Below are 21,452 nucleotides of genomic sequence, written 5' to 3'. Positions count from 1 at the left end.
TCTCAGGACAGTTCTGTCACTGTTTAAGGAGCTCTGTCGGTTAGTGCTTTTATGCTCCAGTGGCAAGAATTGTGCGACTTTTTGACATAAAAAAGTTGCAAAAAAACTGATTTCATGTCAAAAGGCAAATTTTATGTAAAAAAAAGCCAAGCAAAACCAATGACAAATAACCCCATGTATTGCATTGTCCTGTTTCATATTGTAACAAATTGTGCAAAAGAAAATTGAAAAATCCAACACCATTTTTCCTCCCATTTATCATAGTAGCCAAATTTTTCCATAGAGGTTCGGTGGTGAAGTTGCCAAAACAGCCACATACACAGCAAGATTTAAAATCATAGGACCGAAATTCTATTCAAACTGTTCACATGAAGAAAGCAGAACTGGTCAAGAGATGAATTCATGTAAATGAAGTAATCAAGTGTTGCCTTAACACATTCCTTTTCTAATTTCCTCTTGTTCAGTAGTTAAATTGACTACTCCTTTTGTGGGCCATCCATTCATACCATCACTTTAGAGCAGCACGTCTTATAAAGAAGGTAAGTTTCTGCTCTTTCTTCTGCATGCTACACTCATTATAGAGCTAACAACTGATGTCTTTCCGCAGCTACAATGTCACTGATTACCCAGCAACCTGGACATGCCCAACCGGGAATGATGTCTCCTTCGGGAGAGTGGAGCAGCAAACTGTGTGATTGTTGTGCCGACTGTGGCCTTTGTAAGTAAACCTAATTGTGCATACTCTATACTGTATTTTCATTGTGTGTCTTACTGCTATAGAGATACATGCATGTAAGATGAGCAGGTACATACAAGGTAACAGCAGCTATTCTTCATTGAACACTGTATTCTTCCCACTTCTTTATAGTTAGCTCCATAAATTGTAACTTAAAGGGCACCTACCACCACGATTCTACCTATAAAGGTAGAACGGGTGGTATGTGGATGAATGGGACGTAAGGATAGCCCTTGTTTGGGCTAATCCTCACGTCCCGGCTATACTTTTGTAAACTTTAATGCCTGTATATGCTAATTTTTTTAAGCGGTTACTGGGGCGTGGAGTAGCCGGACATGAGGCTACTAGTCGCGGCTACTCCACGAAGCTGTGCACCCTCGTCCGAGTACCCACATGCGCAGAACGCAGGGTATTCAGACGAGGGCGCGCAGCTACGGGGAGCTGCGCACCGAAGATTACATGGTAGGCGGAGGAACGAGGCCACTGGGGCGTGTAGTAGCCGTGACTAGTAGCCTCATGTCCGGCTACTCCACGCCCCAGTAGCCGCTTAAAAAAATTAGCATATACAGGCATTAAAGTTTACAAAAGGATAGCCGGGACGTGAGGATTAGCCCAAAAAAGGGCTATCCTCACATCCTATTCATCCACCTACCACCCGTTCTACCTATATAGGTAGAATCGTGGTGGTAGGTGCCCTTTAAGGAACTAAATCTGCACAGCCTTGAGAAAAGAGGTGCAAGAACTGACATAACTAAAACCCTTAAATATGCTATTTGAATAAGACTGGTTCGGGAAGGCAGTGTTAAAATAAGGAAAAACACACAATAGAAAAATGTATTTTAATAAAACTGATGCAAAAAATATTTTAATATTTTAGGATTGGAATAAATACATGAGATGTGACTGGAAAATCTACAGTAAATGAATCAATTATTCTATCTTTCTTTAAAGAACCATTCAGAATTTTGCATAGTTTGGGCATATTTACCACTGAGGATGCACAGCATGATAATAACTAGGAATAAATACATTCCACATCTTCAAAGAGAAAGAATAAACCAACTCTAATCATATGATGTATGACTACAATAAGTTGCAAATCAGTAGTCATTTTAGCTGTCTCATTGTGTAATCTATAGACAGAATGGTACACAATTAGAGAAGATTCCATTTTTGCTCCTTGAATACTAAAGAGTCCAATGTGTGGTCCTATTGGGTGAATGACGGCCTTTCCTATAGGACTGTCAATTCCTGAGTAGGACCACCCAGCAGATTCCTAAAATATATTGGTCTGATCAGCTATCCTGCTTTATATTCTGCCACAGCACTGCATGTTTAAGATGACTGTGGATTTTTTTTTTTTATGCAACAGATTTGGTTATTTTCCATGTGATTCCTAGATCATTCATCTATTTTTACACTTACAGGTCTTTTTGCACTCTGCTTTCCATCATGCTTTGGCTGCTACTTAGCCAACAAATATGGGGAACACTGCCTATTGCCCTGTGTTCCAGGTGGAATGACTGCAATGCGTACACACATGCGACTTACTTATGGCATCAGAGTAAGTATTGATTCTGTGCAAGTACAAAATAATTATAGTAATTATATATTAAATGTATAAGAAAATTTCTGCATAGTATAAAATAAGCCAGAAATGGTCAACCTTTCTTAATATTTTCTTCTTGTGGCGTCTGAGTTGGTTGAAAAAAACTGTAGTCAAAAGAAACATTTGGTCAACAATATCAGATCTAGTTTTTGTCTGCTAAACTTCTAAATGAGAAAGATAGAGGCCGTCATTTGTCCCATGCAGTAAACTTTGTACAATGGAAGCCTATGGGTAATGACATAGGAAAGCTCTATCTGTTAAGAAAGAGGTGTTGTCTGGCTAGGCTGTTCCCCTGGACCTACAGTGGGTATGGAAAGATTTTTCCCTCTTTGTTTCATTGCAGCCAATAAGTAAGATCAATACAGTAAATTTTTCTCATTAATGTACACTCTGCACCCCATCTTGACAGAAAAAAGAGAGATTTTTTTTAATTTATTATTCAGACCCTTTTCTCATTATTGAGTGTGCCATTCTTCCTTGCAGATTCTCTCTTGTTCCCTCAGGTTGGACTGTGAATATTGGAGGACAACCATTTTCAAGTCTTTCCAGAGATGCTCAATTGTGTTTAGGTCAGGGCTCTGGCTGGGCCAATCAGAAATGGTCACAGAGTTGTTCTGAAGCTACTGCTTTGTTATTTTAGTTGTGTGCTCAGGGTCATGAGGGCTCATTTACTAAGGGTCCGTGGACCGCGATTCTGTCGGGTTACCCGAATATTTCCAATTTGCTCTGAATTGCCCCGGGTTTTTAGCGCATGTGATCGGATTGTGGCGCATCGGCGCTGCTTGCTTGCGTAAAAAAATGGGGGAGCGTGCCGTTGGACAAACCGACGGATTCGGACAAACCGTGGAGTTTAAAAATGAAATTGTGTCGCAAGATCAAGCACTCACATGCACCAGGAAGAAGAAGGTGAACTCCGGCGGATCTCAGCATGCAAGCGACACCTGCAGGAAATTGGCAGACCCCAATCCTCGTCGGACAAAGCACCGTGTGATTGCGACAGGACCGGGTAAGTAAATCTGCCCCATTGTCTTGTTGGAAGAGGATTTCATCCAGGATATCTCTGTACTTAGCCACATTCATCTTTCCTTCAATTGCAACCAGTCATCCTGTCCCTGTTGCTGAAAAACACCCCATAGTATGATGCTGCCATGTGTCACTGTTGGGATTGTATTTGGCAGGTAATGAGCAGTGTCTGGTTTTCTCCACACATACTGCTTAATATTAATAAAAATGTTGAATCTTCGCCTCATCAGACTATAGAATCTTATTGGGAGTCTTTCATGTGATTTTTGAAAAATGTATGTGGCTTTCATATGTCTTGCACTGAGGAGAGGCTATTCCAGAAAACAAATCCAAAGAGGCACTTGAATACATGAACAGGTGACAAAATTACAATGTATAACAGTGCCCAGCCTAAATTAGGGCTAATAATCTTACCGTATGGTCACCTAAATGAGTTGACAGAGCTGCTTTCTAAAATAAAAACCTTACACAATATTTAACAGACAGTTTGTGGTAATATGTCAAAATCCAAGGGTCTAGCAGTTTAACTGCCCTCATCTTGCGAATACAATGGTATGGCAATGTATCCTGTCATTTTTTTATATATCCGTTATATATCAATGCAACACCATGATATCATATTTTCTTTTGCAGTTAGGGTGCATTTTTTTTATAAACTTCACTTAAAAACTTTGAAAAGTCGAACAATGCAGAGTAAACCATGACTGTAGGCTTATTGTCTTTCATGTGCACCACATTCTTAAAGACATTGTTATCATTTTGGACCCAAAAAAAGGACACAAACCTACAGAGAACCTGTCATCAGAAAGGTCATATTCACCTGAAGACTGGTTCCAATAGCATATGGCATGTTAATTTAAAAAATTCCATTGTCACCAAAATTAATAAATCCAGTACTTTTAAATGGATTAGTTGACACTACCTGGCTCCCTGACAGTAGCGTGTGATGAATCTCGGGGGTAGAGGATCTTTGTTCTACCGCACCCCTCGTCTTCTCATCAATCCTTTCCTCAGCCTCTCTCCTGCTGCCTGCTACTGAGTAGAGGAGGAGGGCACAAGAAAATTGCCATAGGTTATTGGAACCTGTCTGTAGGTAAAAATGAATCCCCTGATGACAAGTTCCTTCTAAATAAGACCTAGAAGTATTCATTAACTTTTTAGGGTACTGTATGCAATGATGGCCTGATGATGTTATTCTGTGGATGGTGTGAGATGTGCAGAATGGCTCGGGAAATAAAACGTCAGCATTAAACTGCAAGGTTGGTCTCAAATTTAATATTTTACATTCTGGCAAGTGAATCTGAATCTCTAATTGTCATTAGTGCTAAATATTCTAATTTTATTTGGGTTCATCTCCAGTGACTGACCCTCAGTGATATAAAAGTAGATATAATTATAGTATCTTTGAAGGAGACAACTTGGTCCAATATACTGTACACAATATTATGATTCATTATCATAATTAATACAAGCCAAGTTTACTAGAGCAACTATTTCTTAGCTCTTCCATATGTTGGCAAAGTTTCCATTTGACTAAACTGCCACTTGTAGAATGTGATTCTTAAAATATTCTTACACAATTTTTTTGTGTGTATTTTACATAGGTTGATACAACATCCCATGACATCAGAAACAACCTGCGGCTTACTGTTAAATGTGTTTCTTCAGAATATAAAATTTCAACGTGTATGACAATAAATTACTTTATTTCTTTCTGTTGTGTTCTATTCTTTCATATATGATTTATTCACTATATAGCACTATTCCATGGTAAAGGGAATAATGATATTTTCTTCTATACTGCTGATACCTCTCATGATTTACAGAATGTGGGACAGTGAATCCCCCTATGTGTTGCAGCATGGTAACCGTGGTAAGGTCCTGAAATGGGATTTCCCGCTGTTCATCCCTTGTATACCATTTAATGATCATAAAATGCAGGTACAGTCTCTATTTTGGGACTTTAGAAATTGAGGGTGCATGTACAATTCCAGTTTTTCAGATGCAGTTTCCCGTCCAAAACAAATTATGATCCACACCTGCTTTTGGCTTCTAAAACTGCATCTGAAAAACTGAACTTTTGAATGCATCATGAGGGTGCGTTCACACATTCAGTTTTTTATATGCAGTTTTCAAAGCCAAAAGCAAGTGTGGATCATAATAAGTGACCACAAAGCACTGAGAGAAGCTACTATTCAGAAGAACACTTCAAGGGGAACCTGCTAAAGGAAGGTCATTTTTACATGACGACAGGTTCCAATAGCCTACTGCATGTTGTATTGCATCTGAATAATTTTTTAATTGTTTCTTGGTTGGGGCTGTTCAAATAAGAACAGATTGCGGCAGTGACCTGACTTAAACAGGGGAAGAGAAATGGGATTGAGGAGAAGTTCATTTGAACACACTGCTGGCAGGGAGCCAGGCAATGTTAAAGGAACAGGTAAAAAAATGTGGAATTATTAAGATGCACGACAAAGGCATTTTTTTAAACAGAGGCTATTGGAAACGGTCATTATATAAAATTACCTTTCTGATGACAGGTTCCCTTTAAAGCATTTACTGTGTATCCTTATAAATTAGTTGCATTTCATGTGTCTAAAATCCAAATCTACACTAGCAAAGAACAGGTGCAGACTATAGCTATAATTCATGCCACTTTATGCCATAAATTATAGTAATTTGGTCTGTAACAATATGTAGAGTCCAGCTAGAAACCTTAGCCCCTGCTAGTCGAGACATAGAGGCCAAAAGCAATGAGCTGGAAAGCCATCAGTGATCCACAGACTAGAGATAGAGAGGAGACACGGACACAGTTGTTTCATAAGGTTTATTTACAGCCATAAGCTTGGCGCCATTTTACGTCAGCAGAAAGGAGCAAGTCCCTTTAAGAGCCGCAGCATTAGCAAGGTACTCTGTGATTGGCTGAGCCCGGAACCTAGCAACGGAGTCGCGGCGTCTGAGGCCTGAAACACCAGGGAGCTCTGACAAGCGATCGCGGAGAATCGGTGACCGGAGCCTCCTCCATTAGCAGGAGAGCCCGGAGACGCCTTCTGCAATAAGCCCCTGCTGCTCCTCCGGTGACTGCCGCGCCACCCGGCCATGTCTCTCCGCACTTTGCCGCTCCTCTTCATCAACCTTGGAGGGGAGATGCTGTATATTCTGGACCAGCGGCTCCGAGCTCAGAACATCCCCCCGGATAAAGCCAAGAAGGGTGAGTGGCTCCAGAAAGATGGCTGCTCCTTCATTTATGTTATGGTCACACGACTGTCTCTACTTGGGCTGCAGACTTTTACTGGAGCACTGATGAACCACCACTGCACATGATATATTTCTTATATTAGGTTTATAAATGAAGGCTGTACAGAAACTGGTTCCTTCGGGCGACAAAGACAGTTGTTTATCAGTCCGGGGACACAAGGAATATTTACTGTGGGTTATCCACACGTGCCACCAGGGGCGTGACTTTAGGGAGTGCAGAGCTTTGCGGTCGCACCCGGGCCCAAGAGGTTTAGGGGGCCCTTATGGTGTCACTTTCCCATATGAGAAGACTATTACTATAAACCAGTGATGGCGAACCTTTTAGAGACTGAGTGCCCAAACTACAACAAAGAGCCGCTTATTTATCGCAAAGTGCCAACACAGAAATGTAATTTGTGATTTATACTCCCTTCTCTGTCACAGCTTTCATTGATACAAGCACCTGAGGACACCAATAAAGCAGAAAATAGTCCCACGTACAGCTGTCACTTTATAATAGCTCTGTGCACAGCAAGTCCTGGGCTGTCTGGGACTGCAGGAAGATACCTGGAGTCATCTCTGGTGATGGCCTGGGTGCCCACAGAAAGGGCTCCGAGTGCCACCTCTGGCACCAGTGCCATAGGTTAGCCATCACTGCTATAAACCATACATTATATTTGGGGGCCTGGCACAGACTTTGCACTGGGGCCCATCAGCTTCTAGTTACACCACTGTATGCCACTCTATCTGATGCCGGATCAAGCTTCAGAAATGCACAAGCCAAGTTCTCATCCTTCTGTACAAAGTGTGAAAGGGCTGAAACGGACAAGCATGTCCATGAATCGTGGAATGTGTGCTGGCCAAAATCCAAGGACTGACCACGGTGCAGAGGACAGGACTCTGTCCTTATCATATATAATACAAGAAGTCCCTTCTTCACAGCAAAACAGCAGCGCCGACACTGTATCATGATTTACAGGGAAGCTGGGAGTCCTGTGCATTAAAGGAAACCTACCACTTGAAGTGGCAGGTTTCAGATGGAAATACCGGGCACCAGCTCAGGGTGAGCTGGTGCCAGAGCTGATTTTTGTTAGTGTTTTAAACCGCTGTATTGCGATTTAAAACACTTTTTAAACTTTATAGCCGGCGCAGGGAGGTACGCGCTCGGCCCTTACCATGCGCGCGGCTCTCCTTCACTTCCTATATAGCTGCGCACACGGTCGCGCGCATGGTAAGCGCCGAGCGCGTACCTGCCTGCGCCGGCTATAAAGTTTAAAAAGTGTTTTAAATCGCAATACAGCGGTTTAAAACACTAACAAAAATCAGCTCTGGCACCAGCTCACCCTGAGCTGGTGCTCGGTATTTCCATCTGAAACCTGCCACTTCAAGTGGTAGGTTTCCTTTAAATCTCTGATTTATGGACCGACCATGCTTCAGTCCCAAGTGTAAATCACAAAACGAAAGCACAGAACAGATGCTTTACTGCTCCTGTCTAATGGACACAACACCTGAATATCATGCGCTTTGTTGAATGAATTTCATGAAAAATTGAAAATGTCACCTATATTCCAACCATCTTAAACTCCCCACATACTGATATTTGTAGAGAAAGTTGCAGCAATCTCTGGGTTGGTCTACAGTGATAGTGAATAAAGTGCCTACCTGCGGAGCCCTCCTCCTTCACATGGCTCTATGCTGGTCTCTAGATATCAAAAATACTAAATTGTATTGCTAAGTAGCTCTAAACAGGTATAGTTTCTTTTTATGTACCTGCTTTTCTTCACAGATACATATATCTAAAAATGATTCTGTCTCCATCTTTTCACCTGCCGTTTTCTTTTCTCTGACCCTCCCCCACATAGATGACTGGACAGATCAGGAAAGAAAAAGAGGTACGGGGTGCTGTAGACAAGATGGCTCCTATTAGCTTATTGCTTATGGCTGTAGCTCTACTTTCCATTGCTTTCTTCCCAGTATAACTAGTAAAATGAGTGCAGTGTGATGGGACTATAGTTCCTCCTTTTACAATACGTTATCTATCAATGCTCCGTCACTCCCCCCTGCTTCCAGTTCTCGCGTTTACACATGTGCAGTGAGTCCCTGTGAGAGGTGATGGCATGAAGCCGGCAGTGTTTCCACAATAGATGCCACCCATGCTGCCAGCTTCGAGGAAAGGAGTCGTCTGTGGGGCGGCGCATGCGCAGTTATTCCCGGCGAGCTTTGGAAGTCGTCATTCCGGCATCTAGTGCACAAGAGCGAGAATTGGAGCCCGGGGGAGTGGCAGCCTGTGAAGAAAGAGGACTGCCTGGACAACCCCCTATTGAATAAGCCAGATTGCTGGTCCATCGATTAGAACTATAAATATGTTATATTAGTGAAGTTTGATTAAAGCCAGGGATATGAAATGGACTGCTTTAGAAAGGGGCTGGGGAGTAGATTTAGTAGGTATATTTGGATGGGGGCACGAAGTCATGGTGACAGGTCCTCTTTAAGGCTACCTGTGGAATAAAGGGCAGAAAACAACAGGCCCGTGGTGTGAGCTCAACTTATGCTCCAAGGCACAGGCACAGACAATTGCTATGTAATTTGTGGCTCGGACAGTCAGTTCCACGTGGGGCCACTACTGTGTGTACAAGCCCTTAGAAATACCCCGGGACGTGCTCTATCTGTTGAAATAATGTCTAGAACACTCTAAAAACTACTTTTGAGTGCATGAGGCTTAAATGTAATGTTAACAGATCCTAGATTATATGAGACGGTAAAGTAGAAAAGTGCGAACTCATAAACAATCATGGCTTCTCTAGTAGATAACACGTTCTTTTGAGCATTTATTTATTTCTTGGCAATAAATGTCCTTAGTGAGGAGAATCCCTCTAAACTGAATCACTTTAATATTGTTTTGGATATGGGAGCTAGTTTTATGTGGTACAAACTTTATGTACTAGGAAGCTGGAGAAAAAAATCCAAGTGGGTTGAATGGCCAGGAAATTGCAATCCCCCCCCCCCCTCCACCTTTTGAACACTTTGCACCATTTTTTTTTTTTTTTTTTTTACCAGCCTTGTAAAATTTACTGTAGACTGTGCCATTGACTGAGAAAAAGGAAAAAAGGGGCGGTCAATGGCTCACCTTCTCGTTGGCTCGTGTTTTGGGAGTGCCTCTGGACCAAGACGATTGCACAGATTCTGAAGAGTAAAATTCACTCCGACACCGAGGGACGTGCAATATCAATTCTTTATTGGTTGCCAAAATCCAGCAGCATACAGTAAAAACATCCATGCGATAACACCTTGCTTCGTGAGAGGAAATGGCCTACGCGTTTCAGGTGCAGTGTGCACCCTTAATCACATGCGTGTTCTTAATGTACAGTGGCTAGCATACAGTCTCCATAGAAGTGTGTAGTGGGTGGCACCATAGTGTGAGCACACGCGTATGCTGACTGTACCGTGCCGTCACCACAAAAAAATATAGAGTGAAAAATATAGAGTATGTTTTATCTTGCACTACATCCCTCCGCCTCTTCAGCCAAACGTCTGCTACACCCGCACCTGGCCCGGGCGTACCACATGTGAGGGTGCAGTCACATGTTGCACTTAAAACTGCATCACATCAGCTTTTAGGTGCAGTTTTATCAATTGAACAGGTGAAAAACATGAACTGAACAGGTGAATGACATCTGTGGAGCAGGTTTCCCCTTCAAAATCAAATTCACTCGTTCAGTTCAGGTCTTTCAATTGTTCAATTGACAAAACTGCACCTAAAACCCCCTCAAAGCTGATCCTCCGTTTGATTACCACAAAGCTCCTATAAATAAACCAAGTAGCCAAAACCATGTACTAACTCTGCAAAGTTGAGATAGTCGGGCCACCAAAATTTGTCTTTTTTTGTTTTAATTTCCCACATTGCAAAAGCCACATCTTTTTTTTATTATTTCTCCATTTACAGAGCTTAACAAGGGCTCGTTATTTGTGGGCACCTTGTGCTTCAAAGTGACATCATTTTGTATTTTGGGCAGTGTGCTTAGAAGCTAGAAAAAGATCCACTTGTTGTGATAGAAAGCCTCTTATATGGGACCCCCAAAGACATCATTAGGGTGCTGCAGTCTGATTTGGTTGTGGCTCCTGACAGGTTACCTGCCTGGCATTAAAAACATTTCTCTGATTGTTACAATGACTTTGTGTGACTATAATAAAATGTCTACTTTATGTATGCACTTGTATGGCAATGTGATAACAGTAGTTCACTTGAAAGTATTCTTGTAAGAGAAATTTAGCTTAAGTGACTAATAGACTTTTCATAATGTTTGTATTACAGTCATGAATGATATCATCACAACCATGTTTAACAAGAAGTTTATGGAGGAGTTATTTAAACCACAGGAACTGTACTCCAAAAAGGCCCTAAGGACTGTATTTGACCGCCTTGCCCATGCATCTATTATGAGACTTAACCAAGCAAGCATGGACAAGGTAGGCATTGGGTATGGGAATGTTTGTCAGCTCATATTTGCTGACTGACCCTGACAACAATGTACTGGTCAGCTCTGCTATGATGTTCTTCCTTTTATTCAAACAGTTATATGACCTGATGACTATGGCTTTCAAGTACCAAGTTCTGTTGTGCCCTCGCCCCAAAGACATCTTGTTAGTTACGTTTAACCACATGGATGCCATCAAAGACTTCATCCGGGACTCTCCAAGCATTTTAAATCAAGTTGATGAGACTTTCCGGCAACTTATTGATGTAAGATAGAGTATGTCATTGAGTGCATAGAAAGAAATTTTTTTTTTGGGGGGGAGGGGTTAGACATTCTATATTCCTAAAAGAAAATTGAAAAATACATATCTAAAATAAAATTTAGATTTAAAAAAGTTCAAATAAGGTCCTACGTTTCCAAAAATTGTATTATAGGGGTATTCCAGGAATATGAACGTCTGATACAAAAACCCATGATGATATAAATAAATGAATATAACAAAATTCAATGTCATTAGTCACAAAATGGAGCTTATATAGTTTTATTTTATTTTTCACAAAATTTTATGGCCTCTCTAAAGTATGCAGAATTATCACCAAGATGGCCGCCACTGGAAACTACATAAAAAAAAACGAAAAGTAGTTGCAAAACTGTTGAATAATGAATTTATATTCCTGGATTGTACCTTCTCAAAGTGCATTGGGTTAAGTCCTCACGATCGTATCAATGCTGTGGTAATCAACCAGTATCCTGCTGCAGCTTTGTCCTGCTGCATCTTAAAGGGGTTTTCCCACAACAGAAAATTCTCACATCTGAATTCCCTAGTGATGGGGAACACCTTAATTACTGCTGTTTTAGCTCCTATGACTCTCTAGACTGCTCAGTGTAAAATCCCAGGGTGTGGGCTGGGCCACTCTAAGCAGACAAATTACTGTATTATCCAATGTGGTTACATTAGGTACAAGGTGTATAAGCACTTTTATCTGTACTAACACACTGACACATAGAGAGAGAGAGATTAGACAGATGCCTTTTACACATAGGCTGACAAAACAGGCTGCAGACTGTTACACTGTGAGCTCTACTACATCTCCCAGATACGTGCCTGCATCCCCCTTCCCAGCTTTTCTCTGCTCACAATCTCCTGGCAGGAAGTGATCTCTGAGCTCCATGCAGAGGGTGTTCCTTCAGGTTCAGAGCAAAAAGACACAGAAATCTCAGCTCCAGGCTGTCTGACAGGAATCCAAGATGGCCACTCGACCCTAAGAGAAGTTACATGGTTGTGTCTAGGGGCAACTGAAATTGTATACCCCAGGACTGATAGAGACAGATTGGACTTATATCTGTGAAATGCTGCATTTTTGTTAATAACAATGAATAAGAGAGTGTTATTTAGTTATCCTGAGTACATATAAGAAACTTGTCTTTGTGGGAATCCCCCTTTAATGCAGTGAGCTAAGAGCACAGAAGTATGAGGACACTTTTTTGTGCACTTGCAGAAGCCACAATCTTGCAGTCACAAGAAATGGCGCATAATTTATATTGTGTTTCTGTTTCAGATGTATAACTGTCTTCCCGCTGGTGAGTTTCAGCTTATTAGGCAGACTTTGCTGATCTTCTTCCAGGACATGCATATAAGGGTGAGTGTTATATTTGTACACCATAATGTAGATTTCCATATTGTAATGTATTGTATTGTATCAATACAATATTTGGACTAACATAAGTGTATTTGTATAATGTGCTTATCTCCAGACCCGTTTAGGTGATTTATCTCTTTGTTGTTGTTTTTTTTTTAGGTTTCTATTTTCTTAAAAGACAAAGTTCAAAATTCCAATGGGCGTTTTGTTCTGCCAACATCTGGCCCTGTTCCTTGGGGCACTGAGGTGCCTGGACTTATTAGGTGAGCACTGATATTTTCTATGATATGGCTAATTCTTGCTTGGCAAATCTGCATCTGGTCCTTCTTTTCCCACAAATTAGTGGTTGACAATGTGATGTGTAGGATCCTTTCTGGCTCATAGAGGAAGATCCAAAGGAATATACCAATGATATTGAAGCACTCTGATAGGGTACATGGATATGGGTTATTATTGTAAGACAAAATATGACCATTTTATATGTTGTAAATTGTTGCTCTCCACACTATTTGTTTACTTGTCTCTGTGACTCTAGAATATTCAGCTTTAAGGGAGAGGAGGTGAAAAGAGTAGAGTTTCAGAATGGTGGAAATTATGCCAGTCCACTACGGGAAGGATCTTATGATCTTTTTGGTGACCGGGTTCTGAAGCTGGGAACAAATATGTAAGTATAGCAACTATGTAGCTTGAATTGAACTAGTAATCCATAGAATACATAAAAGCTCCTTGCACACAATGTTTGCTACACCCAGGGACATGCCTAGGATACATTCGGGTGGAGAAGGGCGGGGGAGCGCTGCTCACCCATCCGCTCTCCATAGGGAGGAGTGAAGCCTGTCACTGGTACGTACAGGAAAAGATACAGCAAGTGCTATCTTTTTCCCGTTGATGGTACTCTACAGTGGGCAATACGTCCATTCATATTGATGGACTTTTTGCCCATTGGAAGGAATGAGGCTCTATACTACCCGTACTAGAACGGTACGGTGCAGGTAGCATACAGCCCAAATTTTCCGGTCGTGTGCAAGGAGCCTAACCGATAATGTTAAAATTTCCATAAAAACACTTATGTTATCCCATGGGAAATGTATTGACAGGTACAGTGTAAGCCGCTCTGTGGAGACTCACATGTCTGGTACCTTAAAAAGTTCAGCAGCACACACCAAGGTAACATAATTTACTAATATTATGACTGATAATAGTAGCCCTAAACAAAAAAAAACAAACTATTAATAATTGATGAATTGCTAGTATTATTAATTAGTTATTTATAGAGCACTAATAATTCCATGTTTTCATACTTCTAAATGAATGAGACCTTTGAGGGGCTACTAAATATGATCTTTGCAGACCTTTAAAGAGATGTAATCAGAAAATGCCATAGTGTTTGAGTTCTGTAGTTGTTTGCATGTAGCTTTATCTTTATTTGGTCTTTATTAGGAGAATGTAGTACCAAATCCTCTGGCTAAAGAAGAACTGAATCTTCTTGCTCAGCTACTGGGTGGCTTGGAGCTTAAGAAGCCCTCTACTACAGACCACAGCTTCCGACTGAACCTATTCACGAATGACGAGGAAGAAGAGTGAGTGGGGACTGTAACCTTTTATTTACTTTAGGTAGCTTAAAGGAGGAGAAATCTGTACTGGGCAATCTTTGGTAATTGTAACATATGAATGGATCAGTTACATTTATACATGAAAAGAGACATGTCACATGTCCCAGGCCACATATTTCCTTATAGTTAAAGTGTCTTTCTTCGAGGGCACACCATTCCCGGTTTTGCTCAGCTTCACATGGGTTCATCGTACTGCCTGATTGGGAGAAGTTAGATGTGTACCACATCTGGTGACCTCGCCCAGGGTTCCGATTAGATGTTCATTTTCATATAAATAAAAACTATGATGATATTTTCTTTCCAAGAAATTTGCATAAGGAATTTTTAGATATCGGTCAAGGAAAGGGTTCTTCACAGAGTAGTTAAACTATGGAATACCCTAACACGAAAGATAGTAATTGTAGAACATATGGTAGCATGTCCAAACTAGATCCTCCAACAATGTGAGGTTTTTTTTTTGTTCAACTTTACCAACTTATTTAGTTAACTATGTATTGGGCCTTCTCAGACCGTGGAAATCCAAAAAATAATGACAATCGTTGCTCAGGAATGGTAGCAAATTCCGACTAAACCAGAATCCTTGGAGTTGCAGCTATTAGGGGATGCAAAGAGTTGGGGCTGTTAGTGGTCACCCTCTTTAATTTGTAAACCTTCTCTTAAGCTTCATGACAAGTTACCATGCTTGTAATATAGACAACATCAAACAAATCTTATTAGCCAGATAATCATTGTGAGAAGGCATTTGGTCAACTAGTTTTTGAATGATTTTGAAAGTCCTTACCTGCTGGGCCACTGAAAACAATTTTGGTTTCTTCAGCTTAAAGGGGTTTTCCCACGAATCAAATCCTATCCTATCCTGTGGATAGGGCCTAACTTGCTTATCAGTGGGGTTCTCAGTGCTGAGACTCCCACAGATTGCGAAAATGCAGCGCTTGGCAAATTCCGTCAGCTCCTTAGAGATTAATAGAGCAGAACGATCAGTGCTGATCAGCACGGAGACCCCCACAGATCAGCAAGTTAGGCCCATGGATAGGCCTTAGCTTTAGTTTGTGGGAAAACCCCTTTAAGTCCACAGCACACGATTCTGGCTGTGATAAATAGGGACTCGGGGAGGGAGGCCTTATACTACTCAAATCCCCCACTTCCCCCCAGCTTTAGCTTAATTGTCCTAATTGAGCTAGCTAGTTTGCTTACGATCGATCCAGGACTCCAGGAGGGGCAGCTTCAAAAGATCCCTGCAGCCGATTAGTCTTCATGGATCTCCTCCCATTTTCAAACAGGAGACAGAGTAATAAAAACTCTTAAACCAATACGTTGATTGGGGACATCACAGCTCAAGGGCAACTACATTCTTGGATTTCTTCTCGTCGGGAAATCACACTGGCCCCATTCCCGGGGCTCTAGCATCTTTGGATCCAGAGATATAAATATCTCTGGATAGGTACATACCAAACCTGACCCATTTGCTATCAATGCGATGCAGGGATTCGCCTGGATCCAATGATGCTAGAACGCTGCCCCATACGACTTCTCCAGGGTTCTTGACTTAATACCAGTTAGGAGGGATCCATGACCCCTCCTGGGGGTGGACTGAGGTGTGTCTGCACCTGATATAATCAGACCCCTATGAATCCCCATTGTCTTTGCCTGGGAACCCATTATACCAAGAAGTGCAGAGGAAGATCTTAAGGTGTGGACTATCAGGTTCTATTGGGCCCACACACAAGGTGACTAACTTGCTGAACTGCTGGTACTTGTAGTGCTACCTTTTGTATTTTGTACTCTGTTTAACTGTATACATCTCTACTGCATATATTGTTTTATTCACAAATCCAAGCGTCTGTGTCTCTGTCATATACATGCTACCGGGTTGGTTCCTCACCTTGTATAGTCCCGTTATGGACCCGGCTTATATTAAAGGAGAACTGGTGGCATCTTATTTGTTTTGATATGGTTCTGTTTCACTGAGACTAGTTAAAGGGGCCTTCTAGCCATTCAGGGTTGTGATTTATTGTTGTGCCATATCCGGAAGTTGTGTGGACAACTTTAAATAACTTCCTGCACCTCTCAGAACTTGTGCGTTCTCGGAGTGTCTAAAAAGAATAATTAAGTGACCTTGCGTACCCTTCAGGGGTCCGAAACAACATCATGGTTTCCTTCACATTGGCATTCTGCCTACATTGCAGACTACCTGATCTGATTCAATGGGGGACATTTATTAGTGCTTCTACGCCAGTAGTACCAAGGAAAGCTATAGATATGAAAGGATCTGTTCATAATTATGAAACCTTATGCACAATTCCTGTCACTTTTAAGCACCACTGTAATATTGTGACATTGTTAATCACACATTTTTTCTTGTGTTTTTCTATAACAAGGCAAGCAGCTCTTACAAGGCCAGAGGAACTTTCTTATAAAGTTATCAACATTCAAGCTAGTGAAGTAAGTAAAGTACCAATTTTATATCAGTTAATGATCCTACATCGTAATCATTGGGGCACATTTAATAAGGTCCTTGCGACAATTTTCTGGCGGACTTTGCACATATATTTAAGAAGGGTCTACCCCACGTTTGTGTCGCAGGTGACCCTTTTGTGCTGCGGCTGAACTAATGAAACGAACTGTAATGAAAGGTTATACAATTTTCCAATATACTTTATGTATCAATTCATCATGATATTCTAGGTCTCTGTTTGCTTTCTTTCTTTACAAAGCTTCTCTTTTTACTTCTAGTGATAGAGATCTGTCCATTGTGATGTGATGGACAAGAAGGTGCACAAACCGTTCTTATCAGAGAGAGTAATCAGAGCTGTGTGATAATAACGGCTCGTGCACCTGCACCTCCTTCACATCACCATGGACAGATTTCTATCCACTGGAAGTAAACATAAAAACTTTTTATAGCAGGACAGCAAGCAGAGATTTTGAAAAATGTGCAGAATTGATACAGAAAGTATATTGGAAAATTCCATAACTTTCATTACACAAACCATATTGATATTTTCAGAAAGTAGATAACCCCTTTAAAGGTGCCCCGAAAAAAGTGCATGGTGTTGGAGCAGACTGAGTAGCATCCATTTTGTTATGCAAAAAGGGTCATTCTGCAGATTGCAAATATTGGCAAGCATTTCTCTTAATTTCTTTTCACAAGTGTCATATTATAATACACACCACAAAGGTTATAGGGAAACCTGCTAAATTAGGGACAATTTCATCATTAAGGTGATCCTAGATCCATCATGATACAGTCTCCATTCTTAAAATAAAGTCAAATTTTGAAAGCCTGTAGATCATGACATAATGTAACATGTCCATAAAGTCAGCAGATTCCCATGCCAGCTTTTCCCATGTATTTTACTTGCATATGTCCCCAAGATCTGTAAAGAGCTACAGAATATGATGGAGCTATATCAATGATAATTTATTATTATTATGGTAAGGAACAAACTTTCCTTTTAACATCCGTAGCATCTCAATGTCCTTTCAGTGAGGCACATTGGGGTACGTTTACTTACAAGGTCACTCGAGTTTACTGAAAGTGCATTGTCTGTGTATAATAATGTGTGCGTCGATTCACTAAGATTGTGCACCAGAAATCATGAATGTCTTGCTTCCTGCACTGGTCCAACAGAGTTCACCATCTTTTTTTGTGGTGCACCTTTAACATGGGGCATGCAACACAATTTGAAAGTTAAATATGATTCTCAGTCCGAATCAGTCGGACCGCCCTACACCACACACCTTAATTTGTCGCATGGAAGCCAGCGCAGCTGCGCCACAAAAGGGTTGCGTGCGACACGATTGTAGCGTAGACACTTCTTAAATACCCGTGGAAGCCATTTTAGCCATGAAAAACATGCACAGTGCGACTTGAGTGCTGTGCCCCATTATGTTCAGTATGTGTTTTAAAGGGAACTTGTCATCAGGATCACACATTTTCACCTAATGACAGGGGAACCTTTCTGCTTTTAACATTACTGCTTCCACTCACTTTTAAAAGTAGATAAAACTATACTTGGCTCCCTCTCAGCAATCTGGATCGAATCGTCGGGGTGTCCAAGTTTGTGTCATTATCATTATCTCCTCACTGCTCTCACAGATCTTGGTCATGCAAACATGATCTGACAGAAATTATAAAAACACAACATGCAGCACACTTCCATACCACAGGAGCTAACACCACAGTCCGAGACCGATCCAACAAGTCCCACTTTAAACAATAAAGCAAGGAGTATAAAAAACTCCCAATGATTCCAATACGGCTGTTGTTCAAAATTCCTTCAAAGATCTTCAATTATATACTACCGATGAGGAAAGTTTAGCAACAAGATGTCACTATTCAGAACGTCCTTAAGGTGCAGTTTTCTCCTTAAACTCACTCAACAGTGTAGTAGCAAAAACTAAAAGAGAAAGTAGGCACCAAATCGCATAGTACGTTCTTAAAGCCTTGGATTTTACTCTTGTGAGTATAACTTTTAAGAATATGTTTAAAATGCGCATAAAACAGTATACAAAACGGGACGCCAGCTCCACTCGCTCGCCCGACCCTGGGTTTTGAGTGAGTTTAAGGAGAAAACTGCACCTTAAGGACGTTCTGAATAGTGACCTACATCTTGTTGCAAAACTTTCCTCATCGGTAGAATATAATTGAAGATCTTTGAAGGAATTTTGAACAACAGCCGTATTGGAATCATTGGGAGCTCCGGTAAGAGTTTCTTTTTTTATACTCCTTGCTTTATGATCTGACAGAGATTTGCTTGCAGCAATGTTAATTAATGAAAGTATTCATGTTAATTTTAAAAGCAGATTGGGAAATAGTATTAAAAAGGCTGTAATAACCCGTCATTAGGTAAAAATGTGTGATCCTGATGACAGGTAGAATATATGTTAGGCTGCATTCTTCTCCCAGAAGAAGTTCGAGAATCAAATGGCAACAGGCTGCACTCCGGTATTCACGGGCTGTATACACATTCTTTATCTTCTAGGACGAGGAAAGAAACAAAGAACTTACTCGAATAATGGGCGAGTTTCGGTCTGAAGACACCCATGTGCAGAGCTCCAGCAAGGGGGAGGATCTTCTAGCTCTAATGGATGGACTGTGAAAATAGTATTTATGTGTATTTATATGTATGTCTAAGGATATAGTTTATATGGATACAAGATGCTTGTTCTCTCTTGTAATTTATCAATATGAGGTCTTTACTAGATTCCTTCACATGTAATGTGTTTATTGGAAGATACATTTTAGGTTTTTTTTACAAAGGTTAGTCTACCTGTATAAATGCAATTTCCATCATAATAATGCCCATCATGTTATCCCAGCTCTCCGTTATCCATTTGCCATGTTACTTGATTCCAGTATAGTAAAGATAATAAGGCAGCTTTCAGGGCAGTGAATTGAGGTAGATAATGTGGTTTTAATAATCCATGTAAGTGACAAATGGATATGCATTTGTGAACCAAAGACCGGTTAATGCTATGACCTGGATATTTCTAGTGTGAACGAATGTGTATATATGATGAAAGGTCACTATTAGTTGAAATGATTTTATCCCTCTGGTGACTGATTATGAGGGTTGTTCCTTTAAGATCTGCCATTTAAATCTGATGGTGGTGCCCTTTTAGAGAAAAGGAAACTGCATCAGTTGCAATCTTGTGTGGACAGAGTATAAAGATCATTTCAACCCTTTACAGTTTTATTGCTGTTTTTAGCTCCTATCATTCCTTAGGCTGGTCAGTGCAAAATCCCAGGGTGTGGGCAGGGACTATCTAAGCAGACACATTATCCATCTAGTTTTGTGGGGTGACAATGTGGTTAGATTATCATGATACAGATTTATATACACTTTCATTTAGCTTCTGAACATTGTACTAGTATCGGACATATAGAAAGAGAGGTGAGATAGATGCCTTTTACACACAATGACAGTCAGATCTGCTATTCATAGATCTGCTGTTCCTTCCTCTCCCTATCCCTGGATAAAGAACTTATCTGTCTGTAGCTTTACACTCCTCACACAGTTGTCGGCAGGATGTCAGTGTCTGTTTGTCAGTGTGAGCTCAGCCCTCGATTGCAGGGGGCGGGACTAGAGTGCACCCATGTGATTGCATCCTAAACATTGAGATAATCCTCTTTTTCTTTTCTTGAAAGTATCGTATTGCACTCAAAATTCTGCTATCTGTGCAATACACATATCTAAATGTAGAAATGTAGCGTGTATATTTTATAGATATATATTTATTAGCTGTAGATCCTGGCATTGCCCGGATGATTGTAGCAAAATCGGTTAACAAAAAAATATTTTATATCTATCTCTCCCTGTCTGTCTCTCTCACTCTCTCTGCCTAACTCTCATTCTCCTTGCTTGTCTCTCTGGTTCTATCCCTATCCACATACCATATGGGAAAAAGCATAAGAGGAACAAAAAAATCCAATGTGGCTAACTAGCCTGTAAGGGAAGCAATAAGCGAGAAAGATAAGGCATTTAAAGGAAACCTACCAGTTGAAGTGGTGGGTGTAAGAAGGAAATACCGAGCACCAGCTCAGGGTGAGCTGGTGCCGGAGCTTATTTTTGTTAGTGTTTTAAACTTTAAAGCCGAAGCTGCTTCGGCGGACGGAGGTACGCGCTCGGCAGACCATGTGCGCGGCTACATAGGAAGTGAAGGAGAGCCGAGCGCGTACCTCCGTGCGCCGAAGCAGCTTTGGCTATAAAGTTTAAAAAGTGTTTTAAACCGTGATAACAAAAATAAGCTCCGGCACCAGCTCACCCTGAGCTGGTGCTCAGTATTTCCTTCTTACACCTACCACTTCAAGTGGTAGGTTTCCTTTAAGGTGCTAAAACGCGAAGGTAGCTATAAGGCATTACAGGATTATAGAGAAAAAAATAAATCCTGTAAAAAGCAGTTAAAGGCCGCAAAAATAGAGACAGAGAAATATTGCCAGGGAAGAGCAAAAATAATCCCAAATTATTTTTCAAGTATATAAAAGATAAGAAACTAAAAACTGAGAGTGTGGGGCCTATTAGGAAAAACATGGGGGTCATGGTGAAAGGAGATGAGGAAAGGGCCAATCTCAACTGTCTTTACCCAGGAAAATCCCCTGGTGGATGACATGATGAG

General features: G+C 40.9%; 1 protein-coding gene and 1 long non-coding RNA gene across 3 annotated transcripts; both read left to right on the top strand.

Moving 5' to 3' along the window:
* Positions 1 to 408: 408 nt before the first annotated feature.
* On the top strand, positions 409 to 5,083 carry LOC140116621 (uncharacterized). Its single transcript, XR_011852860.1, has 5 exons — positions 409 to 539; positions 608 to 718; positions 2,164 to 2,300; positions 4,530 to 4,627; positions 4,973 to 5,083. It is a non-coding gene; the product is annotated as an uncharacterized lncRNA (long non-coding RNA).
* Positions 5,084 to 6,269: 1,186 nt separating this feature from the next.
* On the top strand, positions 6,270 to 19,548 carry OSCP1 (organic solute carrier partner 1). 2 transcript variants are annotated; one of them, XM_072136795.1, is made up of 11 exons: positions 6,270 to 6,579; positions 8,468 to 8,497; positions 10,918 to 11,072; positions 11,179 to 11,346; positions 12,640 to 12,720; positions 12,880 to 12,983; positions 13,256 to 13,384; positions 13,818 to 13,887; positions 14,161 to 14,300; positions 16,712 to 16,775; positions 19,319 to 19,548. In XM_072136795.1, the coding sequence occupies exons 1-11, from the start codon at positions 6,468 to 6,470 to the stop codon at positions 19,433 to 19,435; spliced, it is 1,170 nt and encodes a 389-aa protein (XP_071992896.1). In that variant the 5' UTR covers positions 6,270 to 6,467; the 3' UTR covers positions 19,436 to 19,548. The 2 variants fall into 2 exon arrangements, with proteins under 2 accessions (XP_071992896.1, XP_071992897.1); XM_072136796.1 differs by lacking the exon at positions 8,468 to 8,497 and having other exon boundaries at positions 6,272 to 6,579.
* Positions 19,549 to 21,452: the final 1,904 nt, after the last annotated feature.

Source organism: Engystomops pustulosus, chromosome 2, assembly GCF_040894005.1.
Source record: "Engystomops pustulosus chromosome 2, aEngPut4.maternal, whole genome shotgun sequence".
NCBI classification, from domain to species: domain Eukaryota; kingdom Metazoa; phylum Chordata; class Amphibia; order Anura; family Leptodactylidae; genus Engystomops; species Engystomops pustulosus.
This window is presented reverse-complemented; position numbering and strand designations above follow the sequence as displayed.

What these genes read in the sequence shown, in the direction of transcription:
- OSCP1 (XM_072136795.1), top strand. Translation starts at nt 6,468, where the DNA reads ATGTCTCTCCGCACTTTGCCGCTCCTCTTCATCAACCTTGGAGGGGAG. An exon ending in CCCGGATAAAGCCAAGAAGG is followed by an intron (nt 6,580 to 8,467) that starts GTGAGTGGCTCC and finishes TCCCCCACATAG; the next exon opens with ATGACTGGACAGATCAGGAA. An exon ending in GTTCAGCAGCACACACCAAG is followed by an intron (nt 13,888 to 14,160) that starts GTAACATAATTT and finishes GGTCTTTATTAG; the next exon opens with GAGAATGTAGTACCAAATCC.